A 19,149-nucleotide genomic window follows, 5' to 3' on the forward strand; every position below is an offset into this window, starting at 1 on the left:
AAGAGTAACGGGCGATGACTGGCGCACCTATACAGATGGCTCTGCGTACCACTTCCTGCACGCGTGCCATAGGTTCGCCATCACGAGTCTAGGATCATCACATTTTCCGGATTGAAACTATGGTTAAATCTGTCTATATGCTGTGAAATTAAAGAATCGTCATCATGTCTTCTGACTGCTAGTGTTTTGCATCAAGTGATGGCTTCAGGGACTTCTCCAAGGAATGTCTAAATAATCAAAATAGTGGCTGAACTCGTGCAGTTAATTTCTCACTTACTTTATATGTGCAACCCATGTAAAAAAAAAAGGGTGGGTGGGTGACAAGTGTTCAGTTAAGTAGTTATGACCCCAGAAGGTTGTTTCCTATTAGTAACATCTACTCTGGGGCCTATTCTTAAGAGGGATTCTCCCAGAGTCATAAAATTCCACTTAACAATTGGACCTCCAAGTTGGGGACCCCTGCCTTAAAGAATATGATTGCTGCAACGAATTCAGATATCTCTTTTTCTCTCATAATTCTTTTCTTTGTTCTCTTCTGTGAACAAAGTCGATTGTTCCTGTTGATTTTTAGGAATGGTACTTGCAGGCTCAGAAACTGGTGTGCCTGTGGAGAGAAACATGATTTTTAAATAAAAAGGATAAACACTTTTTAGCAGGATCGCTTGAGTTTTAGGAGGTGGTTCTCGAGAGGCCCTGAGTCAACTGCTTTGCCTTATAAAGCAAAGGCATGTATTAGGTTCCCCCCCCCCGCCCTTTTCTAGTGGAATGTTTTGGATCCGGCTTTGTAAGGAAGCTAAATCAGACAGTATTTCAAATTTATTGAAAAGGCTTTTTATTCTAGTGAGATCCGTGTGAAATGTGCTCTTTAATAACTGATCATTCTGAGGAAATGAGCTGAAGAATTCAGACTCTAACACGTTTTTCAGCTTAACTGGGTCCTTCCAGATAATTTGGATTACAACTCCCCTCATCCTGACCAGTAATGGGAGTTGTAGTCAACAACTGCTGGTGGGGGGAAATCAGTTGTGTGTGAAGGGACGCTGCTCTAGATTGAAGCACATTTGTTATTCCTAGATAACTACACAAAGAACTGCAGGCAGCCTATATAATGTATCCCTGATTCCCAACAATATTAATTTTAGTAACTTGAGCTACTAACTACAACATGGATTTCATATCCAAGTCTGTTTATTTCTATATCAATTGCTAAATTGAAATAAAGAGCACGCTAATCCCACCATTAATATGAGAGCCTGGGAAAATTCCATCCAGTTCAGCAAATTTGGTTATAAACATTTAGTAAAATTTTAAAGAGGCCCTTGGACTTTCAGTGGTGTGAAGAAAGATATTAAGATACAAGAGTTTGGCCACATCTTATGATCCTGCAGATGCCATTGATGGAGATGTTGGATTGCTTACTTCAACTAAATTTAGGGGCAAACACTGGGATTTACTTCAGAGTAAATCTAAAACTCTCCCAGGTTTTAATCTATAAAACGGGCAATAAAACATACCTATGGAGATTCTCAATCATCCAGATTACGGTTCTCCTAAAGATGCTTTTGAACTGGAGAAGCTTCTTGGATGAGAAGTGAAATGTTAACCAAAAGTACTCATATAAACTGGGTGAAACCAGGCTTAATAGCAGTGATTGTGAGAGGGATCTTGGAGTCTTAGTGGACAACCAGCTATATATGAACCAGCAGCGTGCAGTGGCAGCCAAAAAAGCCAACACAATCCTAAATTGCATTAACAAAGGGATACAATCAAGATCAAGTGAGGTACTAATGCCACTCTATAAAACCCTAGTAAGACCACACCTAGAGTACTGCATCCAGTTTTGGTCACCACACTATAAAAAAGATGTTGGGACTCTAGAAAAAGTGCAGAGGAGAGCAACCAGGATGATTAGAGGACTGGAGACTAAAACGTATGAAGAATGGTTACAGGAACTGGGCATGGCTAGTCTAGTGAAGAGAAGGACCAGGGGAGACATGATAGCAGTGTTCCAATATCTGAGGGGCTGCCCAAGAGAGGAGGGGGTCAAGCTATTTTCCAAAGCACCTGAAGGCCAGATAAGGAATAATGGATGAAAACTGAATAAGGAGAGATTCAACCTAGAAATGAGGAGGAACTTTCTGCCAGTGAGAACAATCAACCAATGGAACAGCTTGCCTTTGGAAGTTGTGGGAGCTTCAACACTGGAGACTTTCAAGAAGAGACTGGACTACCATTTGTCAGAAATTGTGTAGAGTCTCCTGCTTGAGTGTGTGGGAGGTGGTTGGACTAGATGACCTGTAAGGTCCCTCCCAACTCTGTTAATCTGTCAAATCTGTTTTCAAAGAAAAAAACCAAGAAGATCAAATTGCGTTTTGGGGGGGGGGGGGAAAGCACTTTTGGGATGGCAATAACCCATGTTTTTGTAATACGGTACATCATGAGCATAGTTTTCCTTTCCTTTTGTTTTGACTATTGTAACCCAGGATATCTCTTAGTCATATGTTTGATAAGGCATCTGCTCTGCCTTACCACTTTTCTTAGTGGCCACATAGTTCTAAAATCAAATCACAGCTTTGCTTTCCTGTTGTGCACAAGGAGGCATTAATCTCTCTGGCAGTTCTAACGTTTGGTCCCACCCCTCCCCTTACTCTGTGAATGAGATCTTTCCAGTATGAAACCAAGGCAGGATTAATGATTCCTTTTGTGCTCCATTGACAGCTCCGTGCGTATAGTACACATGGATCTTGCCAAAGTATCTGCTCCATGCCAGAAACTGTCCCTGATGCACCAACTACCCCAGGAATCTCTCAGTAGCAGCAAGCTTAGATTCTCCTTGTGTTTATATAGCAGGCAGCCAAAAAGCTTCTCCTGGCTTTGTGAACAGCAGAAAGGAATGCCGAGCGGAGGAGCCCAAGCGACCAGCAGCCACCCAGAACTGAAGGATTTGTGGAGAAGCCCCTATATGGTTCTGTTTGACAGAGAGATGGAGATGGAGACTGGCTTTGCTCCTTGTTTGGTGAGCTGGTGGGAGGAGACAGGCTATATAGTCAGAGAATATGCCATTTCTCAGTGCACCATCCCAGAACGACACACCCTGAGCTGAGAAGGGTAAGTGGCATTAAACCCAGCATAGAGTGGAGAACGTGGAAACTGTCTTCTCAGTTAAGCATTGGGGAATTGGCTCTTCAGGGGTGTCTCCAGATAGAACAATCTCTGTCTCAGCTGCATAATACAGTTAATAGGTTTTGCTCTTGGGTTCAGAAGAAAGAAGCACAGTTCCTCCGTAGCCCTCGGCTCTGCAGATGTACCTGGAAGTAATACTATAACTGAACTCCATAAGAATGATTCCCTGCATTAGACATTTTGTAGGGGTGAAGCATCTAACACAGGGAGGCTTGTGTCTGAGTGAATTTGCGACACACATAGGATTGTGTGGATTGGCACCTCTTGGTTAAGCATTTTTAACTCCTTTAAAGATTTAAACTGTTTTCTCCTGCTGAAGTCAGTGAGGTTGAAAGCAGATTTACTGAATTTGCTTTCTGCATTGGTCTCATTTCTATCCTTTATTTCCATCCTTAAAAATTGCAGAGATAAAATAGCTATAGGGCTCACAGGTTTTGCACAACTGAATTAATTTTCTGCACAGCTTTCCATTTGTTTCGGTAATACGATCTTTTGTTTTACATTGTTCTTGGTGTGGGTCATCCTGATGGACAGCTCCCCCGCTCTTGGCTTCTTGCAGTTCAAACTGATCCATAATACAAGGCTTCATTTTTGAAGCTGTAACTACAAATCATGAGTCCAGTTTTTCATGGAACTGAGAAAGGTTTTTTTCATTTTTTGGTACATTTTTTTTTCAAGCCTTCATCTGCATTCCCACATCTCAGACAAACCAGAAGCCCTGGGATCTAAGCGTATTTAGTAGTTGACAGTTGCATTACCAAGAAGGCAGGGACTAACTTTGATTTCAGTTGCTTCAAGGGCCTATGTAAGTAACAACCTGTGTTCGCTTGATGGTTATTTTTTATGGAAATGCCTGCTGTGCTCTTTAAGTATGAGAATAGAAACCATGCTTAGTATCCTTAGGTGAGAGTTCACTAGAAGTAAACATACCATCACCCTATTACTACTTCAATGACAGCTAAGAATAATTCTGAGCAGTAAATGTTACAAAAAATAATTGAAGAGGATGCTTATAAGTGTCAATCAAATACAGGCTTGTAATGAGTCCAAAAGGATCTTGTCTGGCATGATCCAAGACGGACCCTTTTCCTATTTACTTTTAGTAGACATTCTTTTTTTTTTGTTTTGTAATAACTTTTGATTTTATTTTATTAGTATATAAAAATTCCAACTTCAATTGAACAGTGTTGTCTGGGTACAAATCATTTTAGGAAGTAAAAAGGAAAGGAAAGGAAAGGAAATAATAATATTTACAACAATATTCATTGCATTTATATCAATTAATACCAGTAATAATCATACTATTTATTTAACCGTTTTAAAACCTCTTCCTTGTATCACTGATCCTTTCATACATTTCCCTTTTAGTAGATAGTCAAAGATAATGTCCTTCAAACTGGTGAGGAAGAGGGAGGAGGGAGGAGGGAGGGAGGGAGAGAGGGAGAGAGAGGGGGGGATTTTCAATGAACGTCTATGGAACTCTGTTCCTCTATATCCTATTAATCCAAACACAAAAATATATGAAGAACAGAAATGTCATCCATCTCAATGATACAATATATATTATTATATTTCATCAAACTTCCTATTATTTTAATTTACATGCTTTTGGTAAGCTGGGCATCTCTGTAACATACACAGTGTTTTTATTTTCAGCATTATTATTTTAACTCTAAATTATTATAAATAATAATCACTAATACTAGGAACAGTATAGCAGTTGCGATTCAGTGAAGCAAGAGGGTAGTGGTATTTATGTGCATTTAAATGTTGTTCATTGCACTCAGCCTTTTCTTCATTGTCTTTGAGTTCATTGCCACTTTGATTTCTTAAAGACTGACTTCACATATGGTAAAAGGTAAAGCCATAATCTAGCTTGTATGCTTTAGGTTTGGTTAACATGTGAACTCCACTCCTGAGATCTGTAAGCCATGATAAGTCACACTTTTGAAAATAATGGATTGTTAGTAATGAGCCATGGTTTACAAATAATAACCCTGGATTTACAGTCACTGCAAACAAATTGTTTTATTGTCTAGAAGTCTGTTGGTCTATGACTTGATTGATTGATTGATTGATTGATTGATTGTCTAGAAAACTGTGTGAACATAATTTAATTCAGGGTAACAAAAAACCCAGAACTTTTCCCATAGTTTTTTTTTTTTTTTTAATTTGATTTATATGCCGCCCTTCTCCGGAGACTCGGGGCGGCTTACAATGCGTTAAGCAATAGCCTTCATACTTTTGTATATTTATACAAAGTCAGCTTATTGCCCCCACAAACTGGGTCCTCAATTTACCCACCTTAGAAAGGATGGAAGGCTGAGTCAACCTTGAGCCTGGTGAGAATTGAACTCGCAGTAATTGCAGGCAGCTGGATGTTAAATGCTGCCTTAGGAGGCATTAGCCTCCTATGCCACTCAGGCTCAATTTAATTAAATTTAGTTAAAAAATAGTTAACACATTTTTGCAGAATTCTCGGCCAGTGGAAACTATCTGTTTAAAGGGAGACTATTTCAGATACTAAACCTGAATTTGAATTATTTCCCTTATTGTTGAACTGACTTTTTTGGTGTGCTTTTCAACTGCTTCAGTGTAGATTTTCAGTTATATTGCTATCATATATCACTTATTTTGTTCTGAACACATGTAGCTTGTTTTGGCTAGAAACTTGCTGTTGTTGTTGTTATTAGTCCCAGCAAGCAATGCCTTAAAGTTACCAGATTTAAGTTCCAAAAATCAGAAAACCACAAGATGGAATTAAAAAGCACAGAAAATTCTAATTATTTTCTGGCTTTTAGTAGTCGTTCAGATGTTTGCAACTCAGATCAGTTAACCCTGTGGATGACAATCAATGAATTTATAATAGAGTTTGTCTTTCTTGTTGTATGTCATGATTGTGCTTAACTTTGTGTATAAGCATAACAATTATTTCCAGAGCTTATGCAGGACTCACATGCATGTTTTCAGGTTTAGTGCTGACTTCTGGGCTCTGCAAGTTACTGTAAGGTTCCTAGAGCTTTAAATGACTGCTTGGCTGTTATTAAAAGTCTTGCCTGAAATGTCTGGTTTCCCTGATTTTTCCTGAGCTCTGGTAGTTACTAAATATGGTTTCATTTAGAGTTCCCCATGCTGAAGCAGAAATGCAGCATTCCCTTCTTCCCCCTCCCTTTAAGGATATTATTTCCCTTTTTGGCTCAGTTGAGTAGAGTTTGAGGCAAGGAACCCTTGACCTTTTCTGCTCTGTTCCAAAAACAGCCTTTTAAAAGGCTTTGTTTCCTAATTAGGAAATAGTTTGTTCCCAATCAGTCAGAGGTTTTCAGCATAGGTGCAGATTCTGTGTTTTTAGTAAATGTTTATCTATAAGTGAATAATCCTTATAAAATGCATTTTTTCAGCATTTCTTTGGAAAATCTTTCTTTCTTTCTTTCTTTCTTTCTTTCTTTCTTTCTTTCTTTCTTTCTTTCTTTCTTTCTTTCTTTCTTTCTTTCTTTCTTTCTTTCTTTCTTTCTTTCTTTCTTTCTTTCTTTTGTCCAAGAATTTTATCCTGAACTACAGTACACATTCTCATTCAATTTTACTTTCTCAAAAAAGTAACGGTGATTAAAAAGTAATTATACTACAGAATATTCAACACAGCATTCGTTTACACACTACATTTTGAGATGTGTGTCCCCTGCAAATATGACAAATTATTATTTGCAAATGTGAGATTTTTACTAGTGTATCCATAAACGGAACTCATACTAATTCACTTGTCCTCTTGTAAGATGTGGGGAAAAAAACCCTCAGTGTTTATATTCCATTCATAAATATGTATTTCTTATCTCCTGGCTTATATCAGGTTCTCTCACACAACCACAATAACACATTCAACACATTTCAGATCTAATGCCACATGAGGACTAAGTGTTATAATATAGCAATTTTGTTTTGATGGGAAACACATTGGAATCTCATCACCATGAATCTTTGAGGGAAGAAAATGCAATAAAAATCACAGAGAATGGGTATGTATGGGGAGGTACCACCAACCTCTCCCTGTGCCCCCATTTTCTATCTTCCAAAATGTGTCCTTCCCTTCAGATGCAATTCAGTAAAATCCTCTTTCCTTTGAACCTACACATCACATCTAATGTGGGAAATCCAGCCTTTATAATCCATTTATGTGCATTTGATAGATAATTGTCTGATGATAGACAATTATTGATTGGTGATAGACAATTATTGATAGACAATTATCTGGTGATCAACCTATCCCATGCCTTTTTGGCTATTTTTAGTTATTTCTTTTAAATGCTAAGCATGAGCAACTCAATAAAGCAAAAAACTTAATTGCCTACATCTCTGACTTCTGAGGTGTATTATCCAATATTCTGAATCACAATTAAAAGGTTGTGTGATATCCTGCCTTTGATATTGGAGAAGGCCTGAGTTTTGACCTCAGCTCAAGTTCATTAACTATGTTGGCTATGATTGGACAATCTACTTTTCTCACAGTATTTTTAAATACATGTCCGTCAGTAGTGGGTTCTACTTCCTTCGCTACGGGTTCGGAACTGTGAACGTGTATGTGTGTGTGCTTGCTTCGCTCATGCATGGTGCTTCTGCCAATGCACAGAATGTCCGTGATGACATCCGGGCAGGTGGGCGGAGTCTCCCACCGCTGCCACTACCAGTTCACCTGAACTGGGACGAACCGGTATTACTATGTTTTCCCCAAAAATAAGACCCTGTCTTATATTTTTTTGAACCCCAAAATAAGCGCTTGGCCTTATTTTGGGGGAGGTCATATTATTTTGGGGCACGTGGAGTAAGATGGGGCTCCTCTTGCCGTCTTACCTGATTTCCAGCTCTGCGTTTAAATATTTTTGGGGAGGGCTGAAATATTTTTGGGGGGAGGCTTATTTTAGCGCATGCGCTCAAAACCCCGATTGGGCTTATTATCAGGGGATGTCTTATTTTCGGGGAAACAGGGTAGATATAAAGTCATCAGCTATCTGGAAGAAATTATATCTCTCTCTTTCTTATCAAATGAGAAATGTATATATTGTAGAACGAAAGTTGAAATGTTCAGGTAGGATAAATTTTCTGCACTCGAGGACCACGTTCTGTTCTTTTCCTGTAAGTTTTGAAAACCATGCCTTAAAGATGCACTTTATTCATTCTGCTTCTTAAAATAAGGGAGACCTGGTGTAGGTTAAAGGACTAACAAACTGTAGGGGAAGCTTTAATCCTTTTTTATATGCTTCTCTAATACATTTCAACCATCACTACCTTTTTTTTTTAAAATTGCCTTTACTATTTTTATAAATTACTCAAAGCAATGAATATACCTAATATTCCTTTCTCCTCCTATTTTCCCCAAACAGCAGCCTTATGAGATGGGTTGGGCTGAGAGAGAGACTGGCTCAAAGCCATCCTGCTGGCTTTCTTGCCTTAAGCAGAACTAGAGCTCAGAAACTCCTGGTTTTTAGCCTTGTGCCTTAATCACTGGACCAAACTGTCCAAAACATGCAGCTTTAACATAAGGGTAATCGGTTTTCGTTGCTCAGGTTACCTTATCGAGGTTGCAAAAATCAAGATTAGCCAAAGAGGTAAAGTAGTCTCTTTGCTGCCATCTGTGGTTCATCTGGATTTCCGCAGGCCAGGTACAGCGGTTTGTTTATTCTTGAGCTCAGATTCATTCATTAAGTTAAAAAGTACCAAAACTAGCTTTAAGTTAGGCAGATTTAAACTTCCAGAGTTTGCTGAACTGCATCTCCCAACCTCTAGTTCTTCCATCTAGAATTAATCAGGTTGCGTTTAGGAATATGTGCCTCACCTCTGCTTTAAGTTAGGAAGTTTAAGTTAAAACTTTAAGCAACTCCTTTATTGCTCTTTGATTTCCCTTTACCTATTCAAACAGAAAGTGAAGCTACATGCTTTAATGCACCTTCTGCTGTCCTTTATTGACTGGAAACGTTGGATATTTTCATTGGATCTTCTCCCTTCTCTTTGTAGGACAATACCTGTGTGGAAAGTCTCAGAAAGTGACTCTAGAAGATGTGTGAGGAAGAGGACAGCACGGCTCTGGTTTGCGATAATGGCTCTGGCCTATGTAAGGCAGGCTTTGCTGGGGACGATGCTCCCAGGGCTGTCTTCCCTTCCATCGTAGGACGTCCAAGGCATCAGGTAAATGAACAATTCAGTGGCTTAGCAAAGAAATCAAAACAGTTGTTTGAAATGAAACTATGGAAAACTTGTAGACACGCTCAACTCCATGACACAGTCCTCGTGTTGTTTATTTTAGATTAGTGCAGTTGATATAAAGAGGACCTTTCAATCAGGTTCTTGAACAGGTGCCTTAGAAATTGTCCCAAAGGTGCTTTTTCAGGAGGCAACTAGACTTCCTTGTTTTTTTCTTTTGAAGATGTTTTGCTTCTCATCCAAGAAGCTTCTTCAGCTCTGACTGGATGGTGGGGAAATAGAATGATTTATATTCTGAGGACACAGATAAACCTCCAAGTGCTTCAATGACCTTCTAAAAATGAGCAGCTGTCTGCAAGGAATATAAATCCTTCCATTCCCCTCTCTCCTGTCAGAGCTGAGGACATATTCCAACAATATAACAGTCTGATGAATTCTTGTGGTTCAGTGGGATGAATACAATACATATATTGTAATCTATTGATGATGATGATGATGATGATGATGATGATGATGATGATGAAGATATAGTATTACACACTCTCTCTCTCTTTTCTACCAAAAGCTGCAATTTTAAATACAATTATTTGGAAGTAGTATGAGGTACTTGAGTTGACTTCTAGATAAACAGGCATGGGCTGATCTGGGATAATCTTATAGACTACAGTCATATTTACTACAAAATTTGTATTAGATGGCTCTCTGCTCCTTTTATCTCAGTGAATTGTTTTTATTCTCTTCTTTAATCAAAAGGGAGTCCCAGAGTAATTTATATTACAAACGGTGAGAAGATTGATGTTTGTCTATAGATTGACTATCTCAATGACATATTACAGGTGGAATGAAAATAGGAAAAAAAATAGAAAAAATAAAAAAGAGGAAAGCTTTAATTCTAATTATTTCAAAATAATTTGCTGGATGCAATTCAGAAGAGAAACCCTATGCAGCTACTTATTCAACTGGCCTGGTTAACTGACCCCTTTTGTTCTCTATTGTGGTTGCTGTCTAGTGACAGTTCAAGGAGGACCTTGACTGGCTGAATGTAAATTGAATCGATTGTAAAATAGTGATGAGTAATCCATATTGGATTTCAGGTTGCAAGGCCCAGAAGAATCTAAAGAGCACTTCTCGTTTCCAGTAAATGGAATGGGAAAAGCATTTATTCAGGAAAGCTATTATTGAAAATATCTCAGATTACATTAGGCTAAATGGTTCAGTGCTGTTGTGACCCAGGGCAGTGCATATATATGTATGCTTGTGACTCTTTGAGTGACATAATTATTTAGGTGTACATAACACTCAAACCAAAACCAAGTATGACACATTAACACAATAACCAAACACAACATACTGTATAGGAACATAATTATATATATATCATGCCATGCCATGCCATATCATCGTATCGTATTGTATCATATATCATATATCATATATCATATATCATATATCATATATCATATATCATATATCATATATCATATATCATATATCATATATCATATATCATATATCATATCACCATCACCATCTCATTTCATCGTATTGTATTGTATTGTATCATTATATTACATGGGGCTGCGGTGGCTCATGTGGTAAGACGCTGAGCCTCCACTCTGCCGAGGTCAGCAGCTCGACGTCTCAATTCCTGTGAGTGAATAAACCATGTAGGGACAGGAAAGGAGCCTCCCTCGATTGCCTACTGGCCTTCAGGTGTCCCGTGGGTAAGATTACACTGCCTAAAAAATTTCCTTTCACAGAGGTAGCCAGTCATTTCGGTGATCCCTGGCTAACACGTGCCATACACTCTTGTGATTATGTGGCATACTTGGTTTTGGTTTGGATGTCATGTGCACCTCAATAATTATGTCACTCAAGGAATCACGAGCCATGGCTTAATGTGGATGAGCACTGAATCATAGCTACACACTGGAGAAAAGTAACACTATGAAATGACGATAACTTTGCTTTCTGTCCCAGTTTGCTTCTAAACCAGATGTGATCATGTACTGTATCTTTTCCCTCTTTTTAACTTTTAGGGTGTGATGGTAGGCATGGGACAAAAAGACAGCTATGTAGGAGATGAAGCTCAAAGCAAGAGAGGGATCCTGACCCTGAAATACCCCATCGAACATGGTATCATCACAAACTGGGATGATATGGAGAAGGTATTTAAATTGTAATCTATCTATCTGTCTAAGATTTAACAATGTCTATCAGAGATGGCTTCATATTATGTCTTAATTTTTAGAATTTTATTATGCAGCTTAATGGCAAAAATGTTTCTAACGTTTACATATTTTTGATGAAGGGTTCTTTTCTCTTTTTCTGGCAATTCAAAATGCACTACATTGTTCTTGGATTTTTGGTTAATTGTCCAAGGAGTGGGGATGAGTTAGAGATGTTTCTCATAAAAGCTACTAATTCATTTTGCCATTTATTCCAGATTTGGCATCATTCATTCTACAATGAGCTCCGCGTGGCTCCTGAAGAACATCCAACCTTGCTTACAGAGGCACCTTTGAATCCAAAGGCTAACCGAGAAAAAATGACACAGGTAAATGGTATATATAGTATTTTTATGTTCTTCTAATGTTCATCTTATATTGGACAGACAAATAGACGAATAAGTGTGCGTTTAGAAGAACATAAAAATGCAGTGAGGAAAGAAGAGCAAACTTCTTCTTTGGTACAACACATGAAAGCCACGGGACACAATATTGATTTTAATAAAACCAGACCAGTGGCGAAAGAGGAACATCTCAACAAAAGAATAATCAGGGAGGCCATCAAAATTGAAAAGAGGCGGCAGAATATGAACAGACGAGATGACGCCTCTAGGTTATCAAGTATTTGGGGACCTGCAATGAGAGAAACTCGAGTGTTAACATCAGAAGAGAGGCAGAGATTCCGACAAGCAACTAGTGGTGTTGCAAGGCCTGCCAGAATTCTTCCTTCTTTGCAGAGGGTGGCTAGCAATAGGGAGAGAGAGAGGATCGAGCCAGAAGATAGGCTGAGATCTCAACTAACAATCAAGGGTGCTGTGATGCCTACCAGAATCCTTTCCCCTCTACAGCAGACAGATAATAATAGAGAATCTGAGAAAGCTGGGCCTGTAACACGCAGCCAAGCAGCTAGGATGAGGAAGCAGGAAGAAAAACTGCTGTCCTCCAATCGGGACACAGAGTTGCAGGCAAGCCAGCATACGTCAGCAGCAGCAAATATAGATAAGCGACAGCTCCGACCTCGCAACAGAGAACCCATAGCTTCTAACAAAACAAGAGCCTGAAGATGACAAGGTTGTGAGCCTGTCGAAAAGTTGCTATAAGAAAAACTTTTAAAGTCACTGGTAGGATTTTAGCTGAGGTTTTAAAGGACCTTGCAGAGTGCTCTGTAAGGATTTTTAGAAGATTTTAAGCTGGGATTTTAACTAGAATTTTAAACATTTTAACCAACTTATTTACAATGACGCGGGAAAACACCTGAGATTTTAATTTTTTGCATATGCGCAGCCGCAAAAACTTAAGAAGACAACTATCTATCTATCTATCTATCTATCTATCTATCTATCTATCTACCTACCTATCTATCTATCTATCTATCTATCTATCTATCTATCTATCATCTGCCTATTAACCTCTCATCCATCATCTCTCTCTCTCCTCTCTCTCTCTCATCTGCCTATTAATCTATCATCCATCTATCACCTCTCTCTCACTCACTCACTCACTCTATCTATCCATCCATCCATCCATCCATCCATCATCTATTTATATTTCCTATTCCTATCTATCCATCTATCATCTATTTATATTTCCTATTTCTAAACTTCCCATCTCCCTCAGAGATTGAGAATGCCCTTATTGCTATATATCAATAATTGGATGGAACTGCAGAATTGTGGGAGGTATTATTCTATACATCTAATAGGCATCTACTACCAGTGATCTACCTATTAAATACAGTTACAAAATATTTTATAACATTGCAAGCCCCTTGCAATAGTTTAGAAAAATGGCCTACTGATGTTCAAATTAAAATAAGCCAAGGGAAGAATTTATTCATTTTTTTCTCAATTATTTTCAGATTATGTTTGAGACATTCAATGTCCCAGCCATGTATGTTGCTATTCAGGCTGTTTTGTCTCTCTATGCCTCTGGACGTACAACAGGTAAGAATGAGAAACTGCTTTGGGCCTTCAGAACATGAATGAGAGTGAGTTGACTTGAAGGCAATCAAAACCTGTTTTGTGTTACCTCAAGGGATTGTGCTCGACTCTGGTGATGGTGTCACCCACAATGTGCCAATCTATGAAGGCTATGCTCTGCCCCATGCTATCATGCGCCTGGACCTGGCTGGCCGTGATCTTACCGACTACCTCATGAAAATCTTGACAGAACGAGGCTACTCATTTGTTACTACTGGTAAGGAAATTACATGTGATCGTCACTGACATAGAGCTTTATATGCTCCTATCGTCTATATAAAACAAATTATTTTCAAATATTCCCACAAGGATTCCCATTTATATATTTTCCTGATGTAAAAGTTGGTACATATTATCAATATATAATATCACAGTCTCTGGGTCACAAAAGAGTCGATCGCCGAACTGGTTCATTGCATAAGGTATCTATAGTTGGTGCCAAATTCTCTTAGAGGAAAATGTGTTGCAATTTATAATGTTTTCCTGACAAACCCACAGCTAGTTTCTCGGAAACCTCAAGAAGAAGAAAAAACCTACTTACAGTTTGAAAAAAGTAGAGCAGAAATTGGCACCTATCCAGATGCAATAAATTATTTTCTGCCAAGAGTAATTCAAATTATAGCCTGGCACTGGATGAGAAACTACATTGCTAAGTTTCTTTACCTCTAAATCATTGTCTGCTAACTCATGGCCTCTGGGGAAATAAAATCAGAATTGTCTACTATAGACAATCCCTGCTGTATCTTACAGGCTCTGAACTAGGGATCCTTGTTTATAGGGGATTGTAATCAATAGTGTCTATCCGAGGGTAGAATAGGTTCCTTATTATCCTTGCATTAAGGATGTGTACCAGTTCTAGAACTTTGGAGAACTTCATCGAGCAGTTTGGTGTTTCAAGGGACTGGAGAAGGAGAAAGAAGAAGGGAAAGAAGGGGAATTTTATCACACAGGATGTTGCTCTCATTTCATGCTGCCATTATACATGTAGCTACTAGCCCTGCAACCAGGAAGTCTTCTTTAGGGCATAGAGTAGAATGTACAATTTTATACAGTAGTGGGTTGCTCCCGGTTCACACCAGTTCGCAAGAACCGGTAGTAAAAATTTGTAGTAGTTCGGAGAACCGGTAATAATATTGGCTGGCCACACCCCCGAACCAGTCCCTGGCCCGGTCGCCACTCGCTTACCCTGCCCACCTCATTAGAGGCTTTTTTTTTTAACTTTTAAAAGCATTTTTTTCTGCAACCTCTTCTACCGAAAATACCTTTAAAAGCTTCTGGCGATCCCAGCTGAGTTGCCTGATCATCAGAGGCTTTTAAAAGCATTTTTTTCTGCAACCTCTTAAGGTTGCAGAAAAAATGCTTTTAAAAGTAAAAAAAAAAAAAAAAGTTGGCCACGACCACCCAGTTACATTATCCCCCCACCAAGCCACGCCCACAAAATAAGCCACGCCCACAGAACCAGTAGTAAAAAATTTTAGAACCCACCCCGATTATGTGTGTGTGTGTGTGTGTGTGTGTGTGTGTGTGTGTGTCCCACTCAAAAAAGCTCAGTGAAAAATACTGCTTAAATTTAAACTCAAATATTTAAAATTTGATAGGATTTTTTCCCTTTTTAAATATTGAAATTGAAATATTGAAATTGAAACACTGTGTAGGAGGAATGGAGAATCTGGAGGTGGAGTTAAAAAAGGAATCAAATCCAATCCTCCCCCCAAATTCTGTGGACCCTTATCTAACTCCAAGCAGGTGCTAAACATTAGTTGAGAAGATTTCTATGCATAACTTGTTTAGCAATAAATCAATTGAATTGAATTGAATAAATCAGTTGAATTGGATCTTCACCTATGAACCTGGTCTTTCAGGCCTGACATTTGATTGCAATATAAGAGCAACCAAATAGTAGCACAGATTTTATTTTCCAAACGACCAGTTCCTGAAGTTAGACAAATCCAGGGATGAAATTCAGCAGGTTTTGACAGGTTCTGGAGAACCGGTAGCGGAAAATTTGAGTAGTTCGGAGAACCAGCAAATACCACCTCTGACTGGCCCCAGAGTGGGGAGGGAATGGGGATTTTGCAGTATCCTTCCCCGGAGTGGGGTGGGAATGGAGATTTTGCAGTAACCTTCCCCTGGAATGGGGTGGGAATGGAGATTTTGCAGTATCTTTCCCCTGCCACGCCCACCAAGCCATGCCCACAGAACCGGTAGTAAAAAAATATTGAATGCTACATCCATCTAGAATGTTTAATTTTGACAAATTAAAGGGAGAAAATGAAAAATGTTTGGGAAATTCAGAATATTTGTAGGATAATACATTTATGATAAAAATGCTGAATGTTGAATTGGTTTATTTAATTTCAGTCAGCATAAATATTAAACTACAGCTAAAGCAAACACCACAAGACTGCATTTTTTCTTGAATCCGATGGAACAGGAGTTCATGCAATCATCTCTTCTTCCAATTTCATCCACAGCTGAGCGTGAAATTGTCCGTGACATCAAGGAGAAACTCTGTTATGTTGCCCTGGATTTTGAAAATGAGATGGCCACTGCTGCTTCTTCATCATCCCTAGAGAAAAGCTATGAGTTGCCTGATGGCCAGGTTATTACTATAGGGAATGAGCGATTCCGCTGCCCAGAGACCCTCTTTCAACCCTCTTTCATTGGTACGTTGATATATGCACATAATGTCATATTTTTGTGTGCTTCGGGTCAGTTTTGGTTCCTGGTAACTGCCTAGACTAGGCCCAGAAATTTTCTTACCAAGGCTTTTTGGAAATGGTTTCTAGTACTGAGAGAAAATAACTGGCCCAACATCAGGACTAGAACTCACAATCTCTTTGTTTCTAGCCTGGTGTCTTAACCACTACACCATATTGGCTCTAATCTTGGTCTGTCGGTCTGTCGGTCTGTCGGTCGGTCGGTCGGTCGGTCGGTCGGTCGGTCTGTCTGTCTGTCTGTCTGTCTGTCTGTCTGTCTGTCTGTCTGTCTGTCTATCCGTCTATCCGTCTATCCATCTATCCATCTATCCATCTATCCATCTATCCATCTATCCATCCATCCATCCATCCATCCATCCATCCATCCATCCATCCATCCATCTATCTATCTATCTATCTATCTATCTATCTATCTATCTATCTCTATCATCTATCTCAGGGGTGTCAATCTTGCATCATGATGGTGTCATGATGTGACATGTCGTGATTTTTTCTCCCTTCACTAAACCAGGCATGGGTGTGGCCAGCATGTCATACATCCAGCCCATGGGCTGTGAGTTTGACAGCCCTGATCTATCTCTATCATCTATCTCTATCATATCCATCCATCTATCACCTGTCCCCTGGACTGCCCTTTGACAGCTATAAAGAAGTCAATTTGTTCATTCAGATTTCTGGTTTTCAGCAATCTTAAATGTTTAAATCTACCTGTATAAACTTTCCATGCAATTTTATTTCAGATAACGTTTGCTCTATTTGTAAAAGGTTATAAATACTTTCAACATTTGATTGTAAATCATTTTGAGGTGGTACTGTAAATCAAAAGATTTAACATGTTTGTTATTTAAGAATATTTAACAAGCGTTCCTTTTGAAATCTTTGTCAGGTATGGAATCTGCCGGCATTCATGAAACTACCTACAACAGCATCATGAAGTGTGATATAGACATCAGAAAGGACCTTTATGCAAACAATGTCCTATCTGGTGGGACCACCATGTATCCTGGCATTGCAGATCGTATGCAAAAGGAGATCACTGCCCTGGCTCCCAGCACTATGAAAATAAAGGTATTGTTTGATTGATCACTACATAATTCACAGTGCCAGAGATGGCTATGTTTACATGATATGTCAGGACTCCTAGAGATGAGGAATCTGCTATGTTCCAGATGTTGAACTGCAACTGTGAGCATCCTCACCATTAGCCATGTAGGCTAGGATCACTAGGAATTATAGTTCAGCAATATTTGGGAGTCATCAGTGAGTTGAAGGCATGAAAAATCCTAAACCAATCATTTTCTCTGTTCTACCCCTGAACTGGGAATGGTTATTGGAAATGTATTTTCTGTTTGATTTGATTTTATATTTTAAAATTATGTTTACTTTCCTTTGGCTGGGATACTTTTATTTTGCCTTGAGAAAATTGGATCTTCAGCATGAAATGGATTTTATCTCACAGTAGCCATATGAGGGAATGCAGCAACATGCACTCAAACACAAGTCAATGAAAATGCTAACAAAAAGCAGTGCAAAGTACTAACATTTCAGCAAAAGGAATCTGAATGAAAATCAAATGAAAATTATAAATTGAAATAAGCAAATTTGGATTTAACTTAATATTTTAAAAATCAAAATTAAGCATCAATGGGATTTTCTTTTTAATCATTTCATTGGGATAAATTAAATCCTAATCTGAATTCCTAAATTGAAGAGGTTGATGTTGAAAGAAAGTTCCCATAAGGAAATTCATCACATCAGTAGTGACTGGATTTAACTTGTCAGTATCATTTTTTAAAGTACCTATCATGTTTCTTTATCACAGTGAATCTCGGGAAAAAGGTTCCTATTTTCACACAGTCTTCATAGAATTGCATTGCTTTTAAAAATAGAATAGAAATGCAACCCGAGTAAATAACGCCTGTAAGAGTCTAAAGCAGGGGTCAGCAACCTGCGGCTCTGGAGCCGCATGTGGCTCTCTCATCCCACTGCTGCAGCTCCCGATCACTGGTCAGCTCCACAAATGATAGGGTTTTTGGTTAGGACAGGTAGAGGAAAAAGGATGCCACACTAGGAGGAGACTCTATGGTGGGAGGAGGACTGTACTTATGTTCGGCAGAGGAAAAAAGGATGCCATGCTAGGAGGAGACTTTATGGTGGGGGAACCGGACTTCCGGTCGGCTCCAGAATTGAACGGGGGGCTTCCGGTTAGGAACTTTGTGGCTCTTTGAGTGTTTAAGGTTGCCAACCCCTGGTCTAAAGTAACTGAGTATAGCCCATTTTTCTGTCCAATATGATTTGTGTAATCTCACCCTTAGATGTCCAACATCAAAAATAAACACATTTGCTTGGGTTAGATACATTACTTACATACAGATATGAAGTCTCTGTTACCAGTTTTGCAGTGTGAAAAATGATGCCTGCATAATTTGTTACATACTCTGTTTGAAGTAGTTCAATAAGATCTGTTCAATCCTTTTTCCTTCAGATTATTGCTCCACCTGAGCGCAAGTATTCGGTCTGGATTGGAGGATCTATTCTTGCTTCTCTTTCCACCTTCCAACAGATGTGGATCAGCAAACCAGAGTACGATGAAGCTGGCCCATCTATTGTTCACCGCAAATGCTTCTGAGTTGCTTCCCCTTCTGTGAAAAATATTCTAATTAGCCTACCCCAAGTACCTTCCTTACAATTAGCTGGGTTTCCAATAAGATGTATTTGAGGTTTTTAGGGGGCAGAGGAGGAAAGAATTGTAAACATGCTTTTCAGGTGCTTTGAATTTTTTTATTAATAAACCTCAACTTTTTCATACTCTACTTGGAGTAAATAGTATTCCTTCTCCTCTAGAAAAAA

The 19,149-nt window shown here is 38.9% G+C and overlaps 1 protein-coding gene across 1 annotated transcript; it reads left to right on the top strand.

The window, feature by feature from the left end:
* The first annotated feature begins 3,074 nt into the window (after positions 1 to 3,074).
* Positions 3,075 to 19,112, top strand: ACTA2 (actin alpha 2, smooth muscle). Its single transcript, XM_070945978.1, has 9 exons — positions 3,075 to 3,108; positions 9,187 to 9,357; positions 11,412 to 11,540; positions 11,819 to 11,929; positions 13,459 to 13,543; positions 13,635 to 13,796; positions 16,054 to 16,245; positions 17,186 to 17,367; positions 18,785 to 19,112. The coding sequence occupies exons 2-9, from the start codon at positions 9,229 to 9,231 to the stop codon at positions 18,926 to 18,928; spliced, it is 1,134 nt and encodes a 377-aa protein (XP_070802079.1). The 5' UTR covers positions 3,075 to 3,108; positions 9,187 to 9,228; the 3' UTR covers positions 18,929 to 19,112.
* Positions 19,113 to 19,149: the final 37 nt, after the last annotated feature.

The sequence above is a fragment of the Pituophis catenifer genome, unplaced genomic scaffold (genome assembly GCF_029215685.1).
Source record: "Pituophis catenifer annectens isolate HBS135680 unplaced genomic scaffold, rPitCat1.0.hap2 SCAF_6, whole genome shotgun sequence".
Taxonomy (NCBI): domain Eukaryota; kingdom Metazoa; phylum Chordata; class Lepidosauria; order Squamata; family Colubridae; genus Pituophis; species Pituophis catenifer.